General features: G+C 48.2%; 1 protein-coding gene across 1 annotated transcript; it reads left to right on the forward strand.

Annotated features, from left to right (window-relative positions):
- The first annotated feature begins 3,695 nt into the window (after positions 1-3,695).
- LOC122387430 lies at positions 3,696-9,258 on the forward strand. The gene is made up of 4 exons (XM_043377613.1): positions 3,696-4,638; positions 4,940-5,122; positions 5,382-5,509; positions 7,525-9,258. Exons 2-4 carry the CDS (start codon positions 4,941-4,943, stop codon positions 7,866-7,868), a joined length of 654 nt encoding a protein of 217 aa, XP_043233548.1. The 5' UTR covers positions 3,696-4,638; position 4,940; the 3' UTR covers positions 7,869-9,258.
- Positions 9,259-16,791: the final 7,533 nt, after the last annotated feature.

The following is a 16,791-nucleotide window of genomic DNA, read 5'->3' on the forward strand; positions in this document are numbered from 1 at the left end:
TTCTAACTCGGCCCGGCGCGGAATCTCAGAGCACCGGCCCGGCGCGGGTTAAGACCAAATAAAACGCATTTGTTTCTTCACAATATCCTGTTTCTGGATCCCTTTACCTTAGCCTGGTATAAATTTCTCAGACTTGTTTTACGGCGCGATTCTCGCGTGTGACGTCACCGACCAATCGGACACGCCGTGCCCTATATTTGGGTTTCACGGAACCAGCCTTGCTCAGTGGGTGTTTCCAGCCCCCCCCCCCCTCTGACACCGCCGCTGTGAGTTTTCGAGACGCAGAAGCGCTGCGACCCAGCCAAGCGGGACGGTTCACCGCCGCCCTTGGGACACCTGCATTATGCAGCATAGACGGCGGAGGAGGCGCTATCATGACGCGGAAGTGGGACCCTGCAAGGACTATTTAAATCAGCCGCCAGACGGGCGCCACTGGGCCCAGAACCGAGCGGTGACGTCTGTGGACTGCGCTAAAATAGACTTTTTAAATCAGTCGCCCCGTGTGGTTTGAATCAGTCACCCGGCGCCACTGGACCCAGGACCGATCAGTGACATCTGCGCCACGAGAGACCGAACCCATCAGTGACGTTCTGGATCGATCAGTGATGGCTGGACTGAGTTGTGACGCCCGGAACGATCTGATGTCTCGTGCCACCAAAACTGATTGGATAGCGCAGCTTCAAATAACAAAATGAATGCCAGTAAATGAATGAATGAATGAATGAATGAATGAATAGCTTAGAGGTCTGTTCCCGTGAGCCACCGCTTATCACAAGGCGAGTCCTCTCCGAACCTGACATCATAGCAATATACTGTATTTATTATCTCAGTCCGTGTGACGGAAAAGCAAAGCAAAACATAAAATCGTTAAATAAAAAAAGTAAGCTTTAAAAAACGCTCGCCTGTCTCTACCCGACTACATGGCGTTGCTGGCAGATCACTAAGTTATTGAAATGCTAAGAGAGCTGAGGAAAAACAGCAGTAATGTCACGGAGGCACCGAAGTTGAGAGTCACGTCTGAACGGGTCGAACTCGAGAGGTGTATTGAGAATGATCATAGTTCGTCAGCGCCGGTGTCGGCGAAACCACAGCTGTGAGGCATCGTTGTTCTCTGCTTCCTCATTGCATCATGGCCGTGTGCTGGGGATTTTGCGCCCGCTTATGGCCGTCCAAGCATGCGTCACCAATCTCTGCCTGGTACGGGCCACGCCCGTCTTCCTACCAACCGGCCACCCTCGGCCTACATCGCCTTCCCATAGGTACTGCGCCGCCCGCATTGACCGGCGCAGGTGCCCCGGTAGCCTTGGTCGGCCCCTTGCGCAGTGACCCCCGAGTGGGCCACCAGGGCTTGCCGGCAAGGTCACGATCGCTCTCCCACCCTCTCACGGCAGCGAGGTGCCATCGTTGTAACGCTGATGGAACGGTTAATTGTAGGGGAAGTGGTGAGCGTGCAAGACGGTGCAAAGACCTCGTAATGGCAGAGATGTGCACTGTGCAGTGACACGGGCAGGGGGCATGCTAAGGTCCGTGCTAATGAGATGGAGAGGTACAGAAATTCCAGCAATATTTCTGAGCAGGTGAAAGAATCCGTGTTGCGTTCTAAGACTGAGCACGACATAACGCATCCGTGCGACGTCATAGTACTGCGTAATGCGTATGTCGTCCCACACCTGTCACGCCACAGCCGACGATCTGCCGATGGGATTTCTCCGTTCTTTCATGCCTCATCCCTCCGCCCTGTCGTGGTTACCCGAGCTGGCTCTAGAACGCTGGGCCGTCTCCGCCTCGCTCAATCGTCAGCACGCGTGACGTCATCGGCGTAGGGATTGGCCCACCCTGTCTGGCGAGGTCGCGGGGAGGGGGAGGGGGAGGAATGCCCAATACATAGGTACTGCAGCGGATTACCGGCTGCTCAGTGGAGCATATGCCAGTTAATCTCAGCCTGTATTCGTAGTGAGTTTGGTTGTCATGAGTTTGGGTGCTTTCTGAGTTTGATACGCGCGGGACGCAGATTGATTCTGATTTGTGTCCATTTCAAAGCCTATTCAAAGTCTTACATAATTCACTAAGGTACTACAATTTCTCAATTTCAATTAGAACCTATCTACAACATACATTTCAGCACTTCAAGAGCGGCCTGATTGGCAGTGAGGTGGAGATCCGTATGTGTTTATTACATATTTTTATCCGCGCTCAATTGTGAATATGATCAGACGGCGTCGGCATGTTCATTGCATTCACATCGAAAAGGACATTTGTTACATACATATGTGTGGGTATAAATGTGTTAAGTATAGCTCCCCAGCTTTGTGCGTAGCTTTAGATCAACATGTTTGCGTCATTATAAGCGCGAATAGTGTGCATGCTCGGTGATCACTCACCGCATGCCTGATTACCGAGGGTAGCTATATTTTACCGACTTTCGTGAGGTTTGTGACGAGCTAATTTAGTGGGCAATCGCCATTTGCCCTACAGGCTGAAAACAAGCAAAACGATATAATAGGTGGTAGAATGATAAATGTCAATGATCCTAAGAAAATTTGCAACTGTAACTTATTTATTTGTTATCGCTATTTCTGTTGCTTACTGTCTTGAAAGTTTATTTCTTATGTAATGCTTAGATCCCTGTAATTATTGTTACGTTTTAATTATTTAGATCGAAATCGTAAAATATTTATCAAGGGAAATAACAAGTTATCGAAATGTTCGAAAGCCCCATATACCTAAGGGCGATTAAATTAAGAAAAGTATGTGCACCAGGTGAGTCAATACTAATTCAGAATACCTAAAATGAGTAAGCTCGGAATTTTAAAAACTGGTCCTATTGTCCAAACAAGAATACCTAGTTATCAAATAATGGAACATATCAACCATGCAATAAGAAAATAAACAATGGCATTACTGGAAAAAAGGACGAAATTGCTAGACAATAACCACCTCACGTATACACAGACATTGGACAGAGCTTGGGACAGAGGCAGTTTCTACATAAATAGAAATCCAACCTTGTTTTGTCGTTTCTGCTTCTGACGTTTTTCTTGTTATCAGCAGGACACACAGCACAGCTCCGCCGTTTTAAAATGCGACTTGTGTGGTCAATTATAAAGACCGGTGGTCGACGAGCAACATATGCCATTGTGTTGCCTGTTGGTATTGCGATTTAGTGGGAATGTGTGGCTGTCTTAGCTCTTCGCGACTTGCCTGTTTCTTTCAAATATTGCCGTTATTGCATCAGCCATGCCTTGCAAGATAGAAGTCAGAGCGTCACTTACATACACCATTCCTTACTTTGATGCATCACAGTTGTTATCTTATTACCATTAATTTCATAATATCTTTAAAATGTAAATGTGAGTTTCTATTCATAAAATGTAAATATAGTTGATTACTGATTGCATTGCAATACCCAATTGGTACTGAGTATTTTAGTGAAATGGCAGTGCCAGTTACACACATTGCTCAATACTGCCGTACTGCCTACGTTATAAAAAAACGTGTTCGCCTCCCTCACTTCCTATTCAAGCATCGCCGTCGCCAACGTCCTTCGCACCACATACGCCGCGTAAATCCCGTACTATGGCCACTCATCGGGAAACTCCCACACTTCCCGAGCTAGCTGGAACAGGTGCCAGGGAGGGAGGAATGAGAACGAGGAGAGGAAGAAGCAAAGGAGAGAGGAGAGAGAGTGACAGAATGGAGGACAGTTTTTGTGGTGACCTGAGGCCTCTCGTGACCAAGGTCGCGTGAGGTTGCAGTGCCGCCCCGCACCCCCGCGGACCGGGGCCTCAGTCTGACCCGGAGCTGAGTTAAGTACACACCGGTTTGATGCAGTCGGGAATAAACCTACAGCAAGATAGCTATATCAGGGGTTCGGTGGATGCAGGGGTTCGTTGTCCCCATGGAGATATGACTTATGGATGATGAACCTCCATATTTAAGATCTGGTGGTCGTTTTCGTGTTAACAATTTATAAAAGCAGTTCCTCATTTCAAGTTGTATTTGTTAATTTGTCATCGGATCATTGCTTAAGAAAATGATTTTTTCGAACATTCTACGAATGCAAGACTGTCGCACGTAACATTTTGGCTTACGATTTTTATTTTCTAACTTTAAGGCGATTAAAAGGCACTCAAAATGTGCCTATTCGTTTTTAAGATACATTTACCAATATTTCAATGCTAATGCATTTGGGTCATGTTTTACATTTTACTGAAATGGTTGTCAATATCCATGTTATGGCATCAAAAAAGAGAAAGAGCGATGATAAATTTACAGCTCAGTTGCGTTACACACTATGCCGGTCGGTGCCATGCAGACGGTCGCTGCAGAGAATACAATCGTTCTCGGCTGGGCGGCACTCGGTCAGTAGCCCACTGGCCGTCTCAGGGTCATCAGGGGGAACATCGCACCTTGTCCAGCCGCGCCGGGAGGGGGCGGGATGTTCCAGGACCGTCACCACGCGGCTGGAAGTCCCAGTCGCGCTGCTGCCGGTTCAGGGCCGGCCCTGACCCCAGGCGCCGCCGTGCAGAGGGGCAGATAAAGGCGGCACCTGTCCGCTGGCCGCCAGTGGATACCTCAGAGGCGTGCAGGTGACTCGCTGCAGAAGAGACAGAACATACCTACTGAGACAGCGAACAGGTAGTGTACGGGATACGTGTGCCGCTTGCCTATTGACTTGCATAGCAAAGGTTTAAGTAAGAATTGCTTGAACTTTCAGTAGAGCGGCGCTAACATTTGCCATTTTAGGAAAGCACTCTGCGGTCTGCACTCTGATCAAAACTACCTAAGAAGTTAAACTGCCGCTTTATTTGATAGCAATTTTTAATACAAACACTGTAAAAATCATTTCGGGTCATAATTTACCTACGGCTTCCCTAGGTTACCATTTCTGCTCTCGCTCCTGCAGTCTTCACATCTAGCCCGCGTGATCTTCTTTCAGGATGAAGCTGCTGCTGTTGTCTCTGAGTCTGGTGGTCGTGCTGGGCGAGCACGAAGACCGTCACGCCTTGAGACACGCCCAGAGCTACCCGGACAGCTACTACCCAGATCGACACTACCCGGGCCCCTACCCAGACCCCTACCCGGGCACCGGCAACCCTTACGTGCGCCCCTCCGGCTGCAAGTACGTACAATCATAATTTTTATGCTCGGCCGGTCCCCGCTAGCATCATGAGTGGCGAGAAGATTAAAAATGGTTGAACAAAAATGATAGATAACCAAAACACGCTACCTTATCGATCATATAAAATAAAATGAGAACATTGAAACCTAGTCTCAGACCTTACGAGCAGTACCTACGAAAATAGTTTTGGACCTGAAGTGTTCCAGTGACTATTTCCACCTGTGCCCTTTCTGACACGTTCCCATTATCTGCTCGACAGAAACTGGTGCCGTTATGACGACAACTACCGTCCCGGCCTCTTCCACGGCCGAACCCGGTACTACTGCTGCGACCACAGCGCTCCGGTCGTCTACCCCAGGCCACCGTACCCCTACCCGACGCGACAGAGTAAGTAGTCATAATCGTAACCCTTTCTGAAACACCTGAGCTTGTGGTCTAGCGGCCGGCATTTTACGAATTTGGTGTGAACCGATTGAAAGGGCTCTTCATGGTGACGGGAGAGTCAGGTGTCGTCTCAGTTTAGAAAATAGCACACACTGAAAAAAATCGGGGAACCTCATTTCTTACAATCTGACACCACATACTCCAAAATACTCCTAAATTAGGCTCCGTTTTCATGATTTTAGGATGTCATGGGTGTTGTGACACCCGACACGGGAGCCCCATTACCTTTTGACGCCGCAAAAATGTACATGACCCCCTTGGGAGAGGTTCGGCTAGCGAACTCCCCAAAAATTGCAGGCCAAAAAATTGGAGTGTCGCTGAGACACCCCCGTTGAAACCCCTCTGGGGTGTCATTATCCTGGAGTGACACCCCGTGTTTTCAGCTTCAAATCCTACCGATAGATGGCGCAAACTAAAGTTGGTAAAATCGGGACCTGTTTTTCACGAATGGCTGGTGCATGTTTGGAGCTAAGGCAAAAGCGTGCATAGCGTAGAGTGGCCAACTATATCATGATGATATCTAGACTGATTACCGTGTCATACGTTGGTCGTGCACACTACAGGGCGCCGCAAGGCCGCGAACGGAAAGAGTAACTCCTCACCCGGTTATAAATATAGTCTGAGATTCTCGTTCCGAAGGAACTCACTGCACCCGGCACTCGTGCCGGGTGCAGTGAGTGCCTTGGGGCTGGGTGGCCTGTCCTCTGGACGGGCTCAGCCCCGGCGACTCACTAGGGTGCCTGCCCAGACCAATGTCTCCCCCTAATTCCTATCATCCTTCCGGCTCTGCAATGGTCTTGTCGACCGAAAGGGCCTAACCCAACAAAACAAACAAGTTCCGAAGGACATTTAATCCTCGCCGGGAGTTTTTCGGAAGTATAGGGGAGTGAAACTTCTCTGAGAGATTCCCTGCTGAAGGCGCGCGGTTCCCCGCGTGGGGGTCAGGAACAATATGGGGAGTTATATCAGAAAAATAGGGAAGTTGAGCTGCTATATTTTACACCCTAATTTGGGAGTTTGACACCCTGTCGGGTGCTTAGGGACCAAAAAGGGGTGCTCGGCTGATATTTGAGGGGTGTCACCTGCAGTCTAACGGAACCCCATGTGGGCCGGCGCTGACCCCCCTTTAGCGGCTGCGACTCCCCACTATGCGTCAAAACCCTCCTGGGGTGTACGCCAAACACCCCATTTATAATAGCTCAGCGACTCCCCTCAAAACACCCCACTCGGGTGTTATTTTTGACATGACCGTCAATACCCCGTACAGGGTGTCATTTTTTCTTTCAGTGCAGCTTCACGATTCCGGAAATTTTGTGAGCAATGAGAATCCATTCAAAACTGTCAGCCCTTTTTAATTTTTCCATTGCTCATTTAAATAAAACATCTGACGGCCATGACCCTGAACCTGTGCACGGGGTCTTAGACGTGCACATATTTATTCATCGCCAGGGAATATACCCCGGCCTCAAGAAGTCATGCTATGCACGTTGATCGAACGAACATGGGCCCCCGCCCGAGTGAAGTTCGATAGCGACGCTAACCGTCGTCTGTCAGCCCTTTGTTCTCCCTGATCAATGTCAAGCACATTGCTGCCTTCCAAAACCTTGTAGCATGCAATATGCATGGTCAAGATCGATGCAAGTTTGCATAGCGAATCTCACTTCCCCTTCAAGGGAAAAAATATTCAGTGATCAAAAGGGCCATTGAATAGGGGCGCCAGATAATACATTGTGTGATGGTGTTGCAGTTGAATAGAACATGCTTCAGTGGAATGACTATGAATGCCATAAAACGCGTTGCTGGTGTCAATGTCCATATGTTCGTAAGATGTTTTATCTGGGTACAGGTCGACTGATTGACGCAAAGTTCCCTTCCCCTACCCCTACCCCCACCCCTACCCCCACCCCTACCCGTACCCGTACCCCCACCCCCACCCGTTCGGCCCTCTGCGCCTGTAGAGATCTGCCCGCCGTCCCCTGCGGTGTGCACGCGCGTCTACTCGGCCTTCGGAGCACCCACCGAGTGCTACTCGGACTCTGAGTGCTCCACCGTCGACCTCTGCTGCTACGACGTCTGTCTCCGGCACAAGACCTGCAAGACGGCCGACTACGCTGAGGGCCCGGTGCGGCCGCGGCCGGTGCCCTACCGCCCCCGGCCCGGAAACATTTTCACAGGAATCATCGGCTCCCTGCTGGGCCGCAGCTCCTTCGATGAACCTCACTCGGTCGCTGCCGCCGATCAGCCTCAGGAGGTCGTGGCACTGAGGAGCGCCAAAGCCGATGATAAAAAGAAACACGAGTAGGCTGGGACTGAGGTGGACTGAGACGCGTATTTATTGCTGCTGTCGCAATGTGATCTGCAGTTGTGCTGTCGATGCTGCCAGCAAAGTACATAAATGAGTGGTTGTCAAGCGATATGAGCTCTGTCACCTGATTCAATTCGGGTGTTTCATCAGCATTTAAGCGAAAATGCCAACTCTGGCGGGGTGCTTCGACGCTGCCATTGTAATGCTTCAAAATGATGCAAAGGGATCGTGGCATTTCTTGTTGCCTGTCTGTGACGTCTGTATGGCGTGGGAATGATTATAAATGACATATAAGTGTCGCAGAAGAAAGACACGGTGCCAATCAGACATTGCTGTTTAATAAGCGCGGTTATTATCAAAGCCACAAACAGGTGTTCACTGTTCCGTGGATGAATGGTCCATCCATGAGAATATAGCAGTGTGTACTTTATTGAGGTGTGATTGAATATTGTCGAAATAAAAAAGCGTTTTACTTTGTATATACAGTTTGCAACTTGCTATCCTGTCAATCATCACTTGATTATGGTGTGCGCCCTTACATACCGTTTTAAATAAACTTAATAAAAAATTAACTAGAAAATCCGTTGGTTTATTAATTGATTACGAGTAAACGGATTACTTGATGTTATATTACGGTGATGACATTTTGCACTGGTCATAATACTTAATCGCTCTTCATAAATACTTTTGCTTTCCTGTTATAAGACATACCTTGAAACTGGAACAGTAAATAAATAGAAATTAAAGCCATAACAAAAGTGACTGATCACTGTTTGCCTCGTTTTGGAGCTCTGCTGGCCATAGCTTTTTTCGATTTAGCACCACGCTTCATAGGTCTGGTGCATCCTTGTTTGATCTTGCGTTTCAGAGGTGTGCCCGAGACCCTACTGGCTGAAGACGTGGTAGAAACTGACCTTGACCGTTTGACGCACGACTGAATTTTGGCCCGTTTTGTTCTAAAAAGACGTGGATGGGGAGAGTTGCGCCGTTTGAATTTTGGACGACTTGGTTGTCCAGACGTAGATGGCATTGTCTCTTGAACTACCTGATATCTAGGTCTTGATCTATCAAGCCTTGCATTACCCGATCCCGAAGCCCAGCTCGATATGGATGAGCAGGAACGGCTCTGTAAAGATCTTGGCACGAAATCAGACCATTGTGAAAGTGACGTGTTTGACGGTGAAGACGAGGGATCATCGGGTACTGAAAATCGCTTGAGCTGTTTCACGCGAGAAGGAACAACTCGCTTTGACGCTGATGGTTTGACACCATTTCGAATTAGACCTACACTATGTTGCTCTTTTTCGTCACTGCAACCTTGTGCTGACAGCTTTTGAACTTTTTCCCTCGACTTCTTCGACAAGGTCTCAGAAGCTTTCAAATCGGTTGCGTTCTTCGGTGCTTTTTTGTTTCCCTTGGCAGGAGTCGATGTTGTTTGTTTTCTTAATCGAGCTTTTGGTTTTAAACTCCTCTTAGCTTCCTTCTTTTTCTTTAGTTCCTGAGTTTCGAAGAGGAAGTTCAGCTCATTCCGAATAGATCCTGCTGAGACTGGCTGAACTGAATCTGGACGTCTTTTGGAGCCTCCGTCCCCGGCCATTTTCCCTCTTTTTGCCATGTTTTCAGATTGTGAAGAAGTTGATAAATTTAATTGGTGACCAAAGACAAAAAATGTAATATGGACAATTAGACAAAACACAAACTTATATCGAAATAATTTTGAGACACATTAATTTTTCATAAAAAGTGATTACGCACGGGCAGTTTTGAGCTACGTGCGCACCATATGCAGAGACTTGTGTAGGTATTTGCTTTTGAAATTTTAGTTCAGCTACCGCGCAAAAAACATGTAGCTAAAAAGCAAGTATTACAAGATCTTCAAATATCTAACGGTTTATTTTAGCGACCCTTTATGACCATCATATCAGCCCTGACCACGCCGGCCGCCGGGGAGGGCGTTTTACCCCTTCATCTTAAGGTGCCCTGACACTTGCACGACTTTCGGTCACGATTTTGTCGTGGCAAACCGTGTAATTTTCGTGCACGAACTGGGATGGCTCCCGCACTGTTCACGACTAGTGCACGACCAGTTCACGACGATTTCACGAATAATTCACGAATGCGTGCCCATCAGTGTCCACATTGACACGGACTGGTACGACGGGTTCACGCATACTTTCCGCATAGCTTGCGCATAGTTTACGCACTTCCCGCATTGGCAGGACAAGTTTGCGCAATTTGTGCCGACTTGGGCATGCCGACTTGGGACCTCCCATTTACCAATTTCTCCGTGTCCTGGCCTGACCCATCGTGAGCTCCAGTGACACAAATGTCCTGACTACGGTCAGGACAATGTGACCAGTTTGACCTGGACTGACCTATCGTGACTTTGGCTGACCTCTGTGAACTGGCGTGACCCATCGTGACCTCATGGTGACCTCTGTGACCCAACCTGACACGGTGTGGCCTAATTTGACCTTTGTGACCTAGCCTGAGCCCGTGTGACCTAGTTTGACCTCTTTGACCTGAAATGACCCGTCAAATACATTTTCGGTTATGACTTCCCATCTAGGCGTCCAATCGACTCTGGAAAAACACCAAACAATCCCAAATTTCGCGCTGCGAAGCAAGCCGAGATCCACACATTGGCAAGGGCTGGTACGACGAGTTTACGAATACTTTTCGCATAGTTTGCACATAGTTTACGCACTTCCCGCATCGTCCCGACGAGTTCACGACGACTTCACGAACAGTTTACGCATAGTTCACGATCCGGTCACGAAATTTTGTCGTGACCAAAACTTTTAACATTTCAAAGTTCTCGCCCCGACATGGCACGAAGTCACGACGAGCTAACGCACACTTCACGTCAGTTTACGACTAGTATGCGCACGGGCACGATTCGATTCGTGCCAATGCGTGCCATGAAATCGTACAAGTGTCAGGGCCCCTTTAGGTTTTCTATTGGTACCTAATTTACGTCAGCAGACACTCCACGACAGGGTGGCTATTTCCTGTCAAATGTCCATATGCACATTCATTCCACTTAATGAAAAGTATGTTTTCAAGTATAAAAGAAAACGCTAGAAAGAAAAACTAAGAAACGCAAGAGAAAAAAACGTTTTACGCGAAAAAAATATGCATGAAGAATGACAAGCTGCCCTTTACAGTTAATTTATTGTTCATTCGACGACTCTATTCATGTTGAATCAGTTCTGTTATCTGTACCTTGCTAGCTTTGGATCTAAAATTTCTTGAAATTAGTGTGCATCAAATGTTAATGCAGATGAAAGGCATCCACAAAAACGTTAGATTATTTTAACTCTGGAGACTAACTGCATTGCGCTAAGGTCCAAGCTCAGTTGAATCAAAGGAAGCATCAAATCGCAACTTGCCAAATTAATTAGGAAAACCACAGCCGCATTTTCCTTCAACAGTCAGCCTTCCTGTCGACTTTGAGTCAGCTCAGACGTCACGAATTTCAGCATAATGTCAGCTCAATAACGACTATCATGCCAAAACCCATGAGTCCGATCTGCTCTCGCTGGACGGAGCCTCCTGCACCATCATGCAGATGCAAACACTGTGCAAGGCTAAATATGTGGGAACTCGTGCCCCACCGGTTGTCGCCATTATTAACCATGTTTTATGGCATGCCCAACTGGCGTGACCCATCTTAAGGTGGGTCTAGTGCACGACCAGTTCACGACGATTTCACGAATAATTCACGAATGCGTGCCCATCAGTGTCCACATTGACACGGACTGGTACGACGGGTTCACGCATACTTTCCGCATAGCTTGCGCATAGTTTACGCACTTCCCGCATTGGCAGGACAAGTTTGCGCAATTTGTGCCGACTTGGGCATGCCGACTTGGGACCTCCCATTTACCAATTTCTCCGTGTCCTGGCCTGACCCATCGTGAGCTCCAGTGACACAAATGTCCTGACTACGGTCAGGACAATGTGACCAGTTTGACCTGGACTGACCTATCGTGACTTTGGCTGACCTCTGTGAACTGGCGTGACCCATCGTGACCTCATGGTGACCTCTGTGACCTAACCTGACACGGTGTGGCCTAATTTGACCTTTGTGACCTAGCCTGAGCCCGTGTGACCTAGTTTGACCTCTTTGACCTGAAATGACCCGTCAAATACATTTTCGGTTATGACTTCCCATCTAGGCGTCCAATCGACTCTGGAAAAACACCAAACAATCCCAAATTTCGCGCTGCGAAGCAAGCCGAGATCCACACATTGGCAAGGGCTGGTACGACGAGTTTACGAATACTTTTCGCATAGTTTGCACATAGTTTACGCACTTCCCGCATCGTCCCGACGAGTTCACGACGACTTCACGAACAGTTTACGCATAATTCACGATCCGGTCACGAAATTTTGTCGTGACCAAAACTTTTAACATTTCAAAGTTCTCGCCCCGACATGGCACGAAGTCACGACGAGCTAACGCACACTTCACGTCAGTTTACGACTAGTATGCGCACGGGCACGATTCGATTCGTGCCAATGCGTGCCATGAAATCGTACAAGTGTCAGGGCCCCTTTAGGTTTTCTATTGGTACCTAATTTACGTCAGCAGACACTCCACGACAGGGTGGCTATTTCCTGTCAAATGTCCATATGCACATTCATTCCACTTAATGAAAAGTATGTTTTCAAGTATAAAAGAAAACGCTAGAAAGAAAAACTAAGAAACGCAAGAGAAAAAAACGTTTTACGCGAAAAAAATATGCATGAAGAATGACAAGCTGCCCTTTACAGTTAATTTATTGTTCATTCGACGACTCTATTCATGTTGAATCAGTTCTGTTATCTGTACCTTGCTAGCTTTGGATCTAAAATTTCTTGAAATTAGTGTGCATCAAATGTTAATGCAGATGAAAGGCATCCACAAAAACGTTAGATTATTTTAACTCTGGAGACTAACTGCATTGCGCTAAGGTCCAAGCTCAGTTGAATCAAAGGAAGCATCAAATCGCAACTTGCCAAATTAATTAGGAAAACCACAGCCGCATTTTCCTTCAACAGTCAGCCTTCCTGTCGACTTTGAGTCAGCTCAGACGTCACGAATTTCAGCATAATGTCAGCTCAATAACGACTATCATGCCAAAACCCATGAGTCCGATCTGCTCTCGCTGGACGGAGCCTCCTGCACCATCATGCAGATGCAAACACTGTGCAAGGCTAAATATGTGGGAACTCGTGCCCCACCGGTTGTCGCCATTATTAACCATGTTTTATAAAACATCGCTGTGAATGTGAATAAAACAGCGAATGAATGGCCACTAGCGGATGAATGAATGTGCCGGGTTATGCAATATTTCAATCACACTTCACACTGTTCTTAACTGGGTGTGAGCGAGAATGTAAGTAAAGGTTTTCGCGGTGAGAGCCGGCGTCAGTCCATCCGTACTCTTCAAGTCAGTCAATCCGCCTGTTCTCCACGCCAAACGCTGAGCGATTCACGGGATGATGAGATTGCCGACTTGTGGCAGAGAGCATGGCATCAAATCCATAGTTTCGAGCATAATATCAGTTGAAATAACGATACATTACACCCGAACCCATGAACTTTGAACCAATCGCTGAAGCGGCTTCTTCCAAAGGCTGCACCGGTCCGAGGATGGTGAAACTGGTAGGATCTCACGTGAGGTCCGCGCAGATATGAGCGAAGAATAAAAGCAGATCACAAAGCTAAAGAAAAAGTGCTTACGAGCCAGAGATTGCACTGAGATAAAAACATTATAAAAGATCCGGTGAAGTGTAATTGGGAAATTAAAAATTACAATAATAGAATGGACAGCGATTTGAAAAACGTTATGTACGATTTATGTATCATGATTCGCTATAGCTTACGGTTCGGACAAGCTGCATGTTTCATTTGATCAATAAATACTGAGATGTTTTTCATCGCTGTCAAAAAAAAGTGTTCTTTTTCACACCAGCGAAGTGCGTCTCGCCTTTCGAGGTCGCTGCGGCTGCTTACCTGTCATGGCGGAATTCCAAGCTGCTGCTCAATCCGCCGACCAGCAGACCGTCCAGACTTCAGATCCCGTCTGTACTGTCCCAGCTTCGTGACCCGTCAGCGGCCCTCCGGCTCCCTCCAGAGTCTGACGAGTGCCGGCGGGGTGCCCCGAGGGCGTCGCTGCCGGCGGGCAACCCGATCCGGCGACGCCAGCGGGCGTCACCCGGTGCTGAGGCGGCAGACGGACTTTGTACCGGTCTCCGGTTCGGGCAGCGGCGTCCTGCCATTGTTCGAGCCCCACCCCCGCTCCCCATCCCCACTGATCCAGTGAGCTCGACCTCTCAGATCGCCGAGCGGACTCGGCCGCCTCTGTTGGGGCTGAGCCAGCATCGCCAGACAGACAGACAGACAAACAGACAGACAGACAGACAGACAGACAGACAGACAAACAGACTGACAGACAGACAGACAGACAGACAAACAGACAGACAGACAGACAAACAGACAGACAGACAGACAGACAGACAGACAGACAGACAGACAGACAGACTGACAGACAGACAGATTGACTGACTGACTGACTGACTGACTGACTCACTGACTGACTGACTGACTGACTGACAGACAGACAGCCAGACAGACAGACAGACAGACAGACAGAGGGGCAGACAGAGGGACAGACCATCTGCGTTGGGTCTGTACTCTTTTCGGAAATGAATCGTGATTTGAAAAGTGAATTCAGTCAATCCAGTTTTTTTTTTAAACTGATCCTTAAAAATCACAAATGCGCCCTTGGTGCTCGTATCTCCCACCCGTGACCAAGGGCGCACAAGGGTAAGGGGGGCACGCACACGGGCCTGTGTCCTCCCCATTCGAATTGAGGGGACCCACGAAGGCTGCCCCAAATTGTCTACAAATGGGCCCCTAATCTTAAGAAAGCCGAAGACCGTCTAAAAATGAGCTGAAATGGTGATTGAAAACCAGGAGGGCCCATCTCGGGCCCCAGCAGGCCCATATAAGTTCATGTAGGACAACTTTTTCGGCTGGGACCTGGGGCCCTTCGGCATGAGGGGGCCAGTTTGCAGGTCGTGCCCCTCCATTCAAAAATCCTGTGTGCGCGCCTACCCGTGACCATCATCCGTGCCTGACATCCGTGTTACCAGCATGACCCGTGTCACCACGCCACGTGTTGCCGCCGTTCGACGCTCCCAATGTGACTCCGGAGCCGGACTCGGCGCTGTCTCCAGTCTCTCAGTGCTCTGGCGCCGTCTCTGGTAGCGCCGTCTCCCGGTGTCTCTGGCGCGGTCTCCGGTGTCATGCTGTTACCGGAGACCGTCCGGGGCAGCTTGTCTCGTGCCGGGCAGGGGCCGCGGGGGAGGGGTGGGTCGGTGTCGTCGGTTTGACCCGTGCCGGGCTGGGGATGGGAGGGGGCTGGTGGCGTCCGGTGGCTCCGGGTCGGCTGGCTGACAGGCCAGTGCAGTGGCTGCTCGTATCTGCCACAGGCGCCGCCCCTCCCCTCGCCAGCTCCCCACGCGCTCATGCGAAGTGTCACGTGAAATACAAAGTGAGACGTGGTGTGCTGAGGCGTACCTTATCCCACGCCGTGGGGATATTGAGCTCTTCATGTTTTGCTCTCGAATATCTCGAAAAAATGGCAAAGTAATGAGGTTTACCGTTAATGACATCCTTTATCAATAGACCTTACTTGCACATGTGAATAAGTTAGACCCAAGTCATTGAAACTTCTAGGGACCGTACCGTCACGTCGAGAATCCTTAAAAACAAGCAAAGGGAAAATTGAAGTGCTTTTGATTGCTTCACCGATTGAACGGTTGTTTTGAACGTTTCAGTGAAAGATAAAGGCGACAGGATCAAGGATGAATGAGAAGAAGGTATAGTTATAGTTAAATCTCAATTTATGTATTGCTGACCAAAGACCAAGGCGAGCTATTCATCGTAAGTCGATGTGATAAAATTGCACTGCGACTATTTTATAAAATTGCACTGCGACTATTTTAGACGAAAGTCGTAATAAACACAGACAAACAACGTGCATTTTCCTCGCTATCATATACAATACTGAACAAAAAGTCGCACTCGTGAGTCCGTGACTTAAAGGGACCCTCCCACCTTAACACGCGCACTGCAGCGGGTCTGAGCCGAACACGAACTGCAGGGGGGGGGTTGAAAACAACCCCCCCTGAGATCTCGAAAACGGCGCAACGTAGCGACAAGCGATAAACGGCGTTGGATAGGTTAAGATGAGATCGACAAGAAATACAAAGATCATTTTTGGGTCAGGTCAAAAACGAGGTCACCAGAGGTCACCGAAGACAAAATGTTACGATTTTCACAACAGGAATTTCGCAGTAGTTTTTCTTGAATAACTTGTCTTGCACACAAGGCAGAGGATCGATTCGAACGCCATCGTTCTTAGCTCGTCAAGGCGCATCGAATGATATATAATATGACCTCGAAAGGTCAAGTTGAAAATTTGACCTCAGGTCAAGGTCATGACCTGACCGAAATAGGTCATGTTGCATATCATTCGATCCGCATTGACGAGAAAAACACGATAAACGTCGAACGGAGTCTCTATCTCTACTCAATCTCAAGTTATTGAAGAAAAACCGCTGGTGACCTCAGGTGACCTAAGATGACCTGGAGATCACCTTCCAAAGGTCATAAGTGATATGTTTCGGTTAAATCACCAACAGGGACCTGTAATACTATGATCCTGAGCGTATTGAAGTCATAGGATGGCATTCAGAGTAAGTTGAAATTTCTCCCATTGACTTATAATGGGCCGGTCGCAAAAATGACCTGACCTCAGGTCATCGATATAAAAATTCCGAGATATACAAGTTGTAGCTCGTGATGACTTTAATATTTCCTGTGGGTTTCAAGATCATATCTCAACAACTGTGGGCTTGGTGG

This window comes from Amphibalanus amphitrite, unplaced genomic scaffold (genome assembly GCF_019059575.1).
Source record: "Amphibalanus amphitrite isolate SeventyFive unplaced genomic scaffold, NRLGWU_Aamphi_draft 000286F_arrow, whole genome shotgun sequence".
Lineage (NCBI taxonomy): Eukaryota > Metazoa > Arthropoda > Thecostraca > Balanomorpha > Balanidae > Amphibalanus > Amphibalanus amphitrite.

Excerpts from the sequence above, each read along its gene's own strand:
- LOC122387430 (XM_043377613.1), top strand. The coding sequence starts at position 4,941 with ATGAAGCTGCTGCTGTTGTCTCTGAGTCTGGTGGTCGTGCTGGGCGAG. Across the intron at positions 5,123-5,381 it reads GTGCGCCCCTCCGGCTGCAA|AAACTGGTGCCGTTATGACG; the intron begins GTACGTACAATC and ends TCTGCTCGACAG. Across the intron at positions 5,510-7,524 it reads CCCCTACCCGACGCGACAGA|AGATCTGCCCGCCGTCCCCT; the intron begins GTAAGTAGTCAT and ends CTGCGCCTGTAG.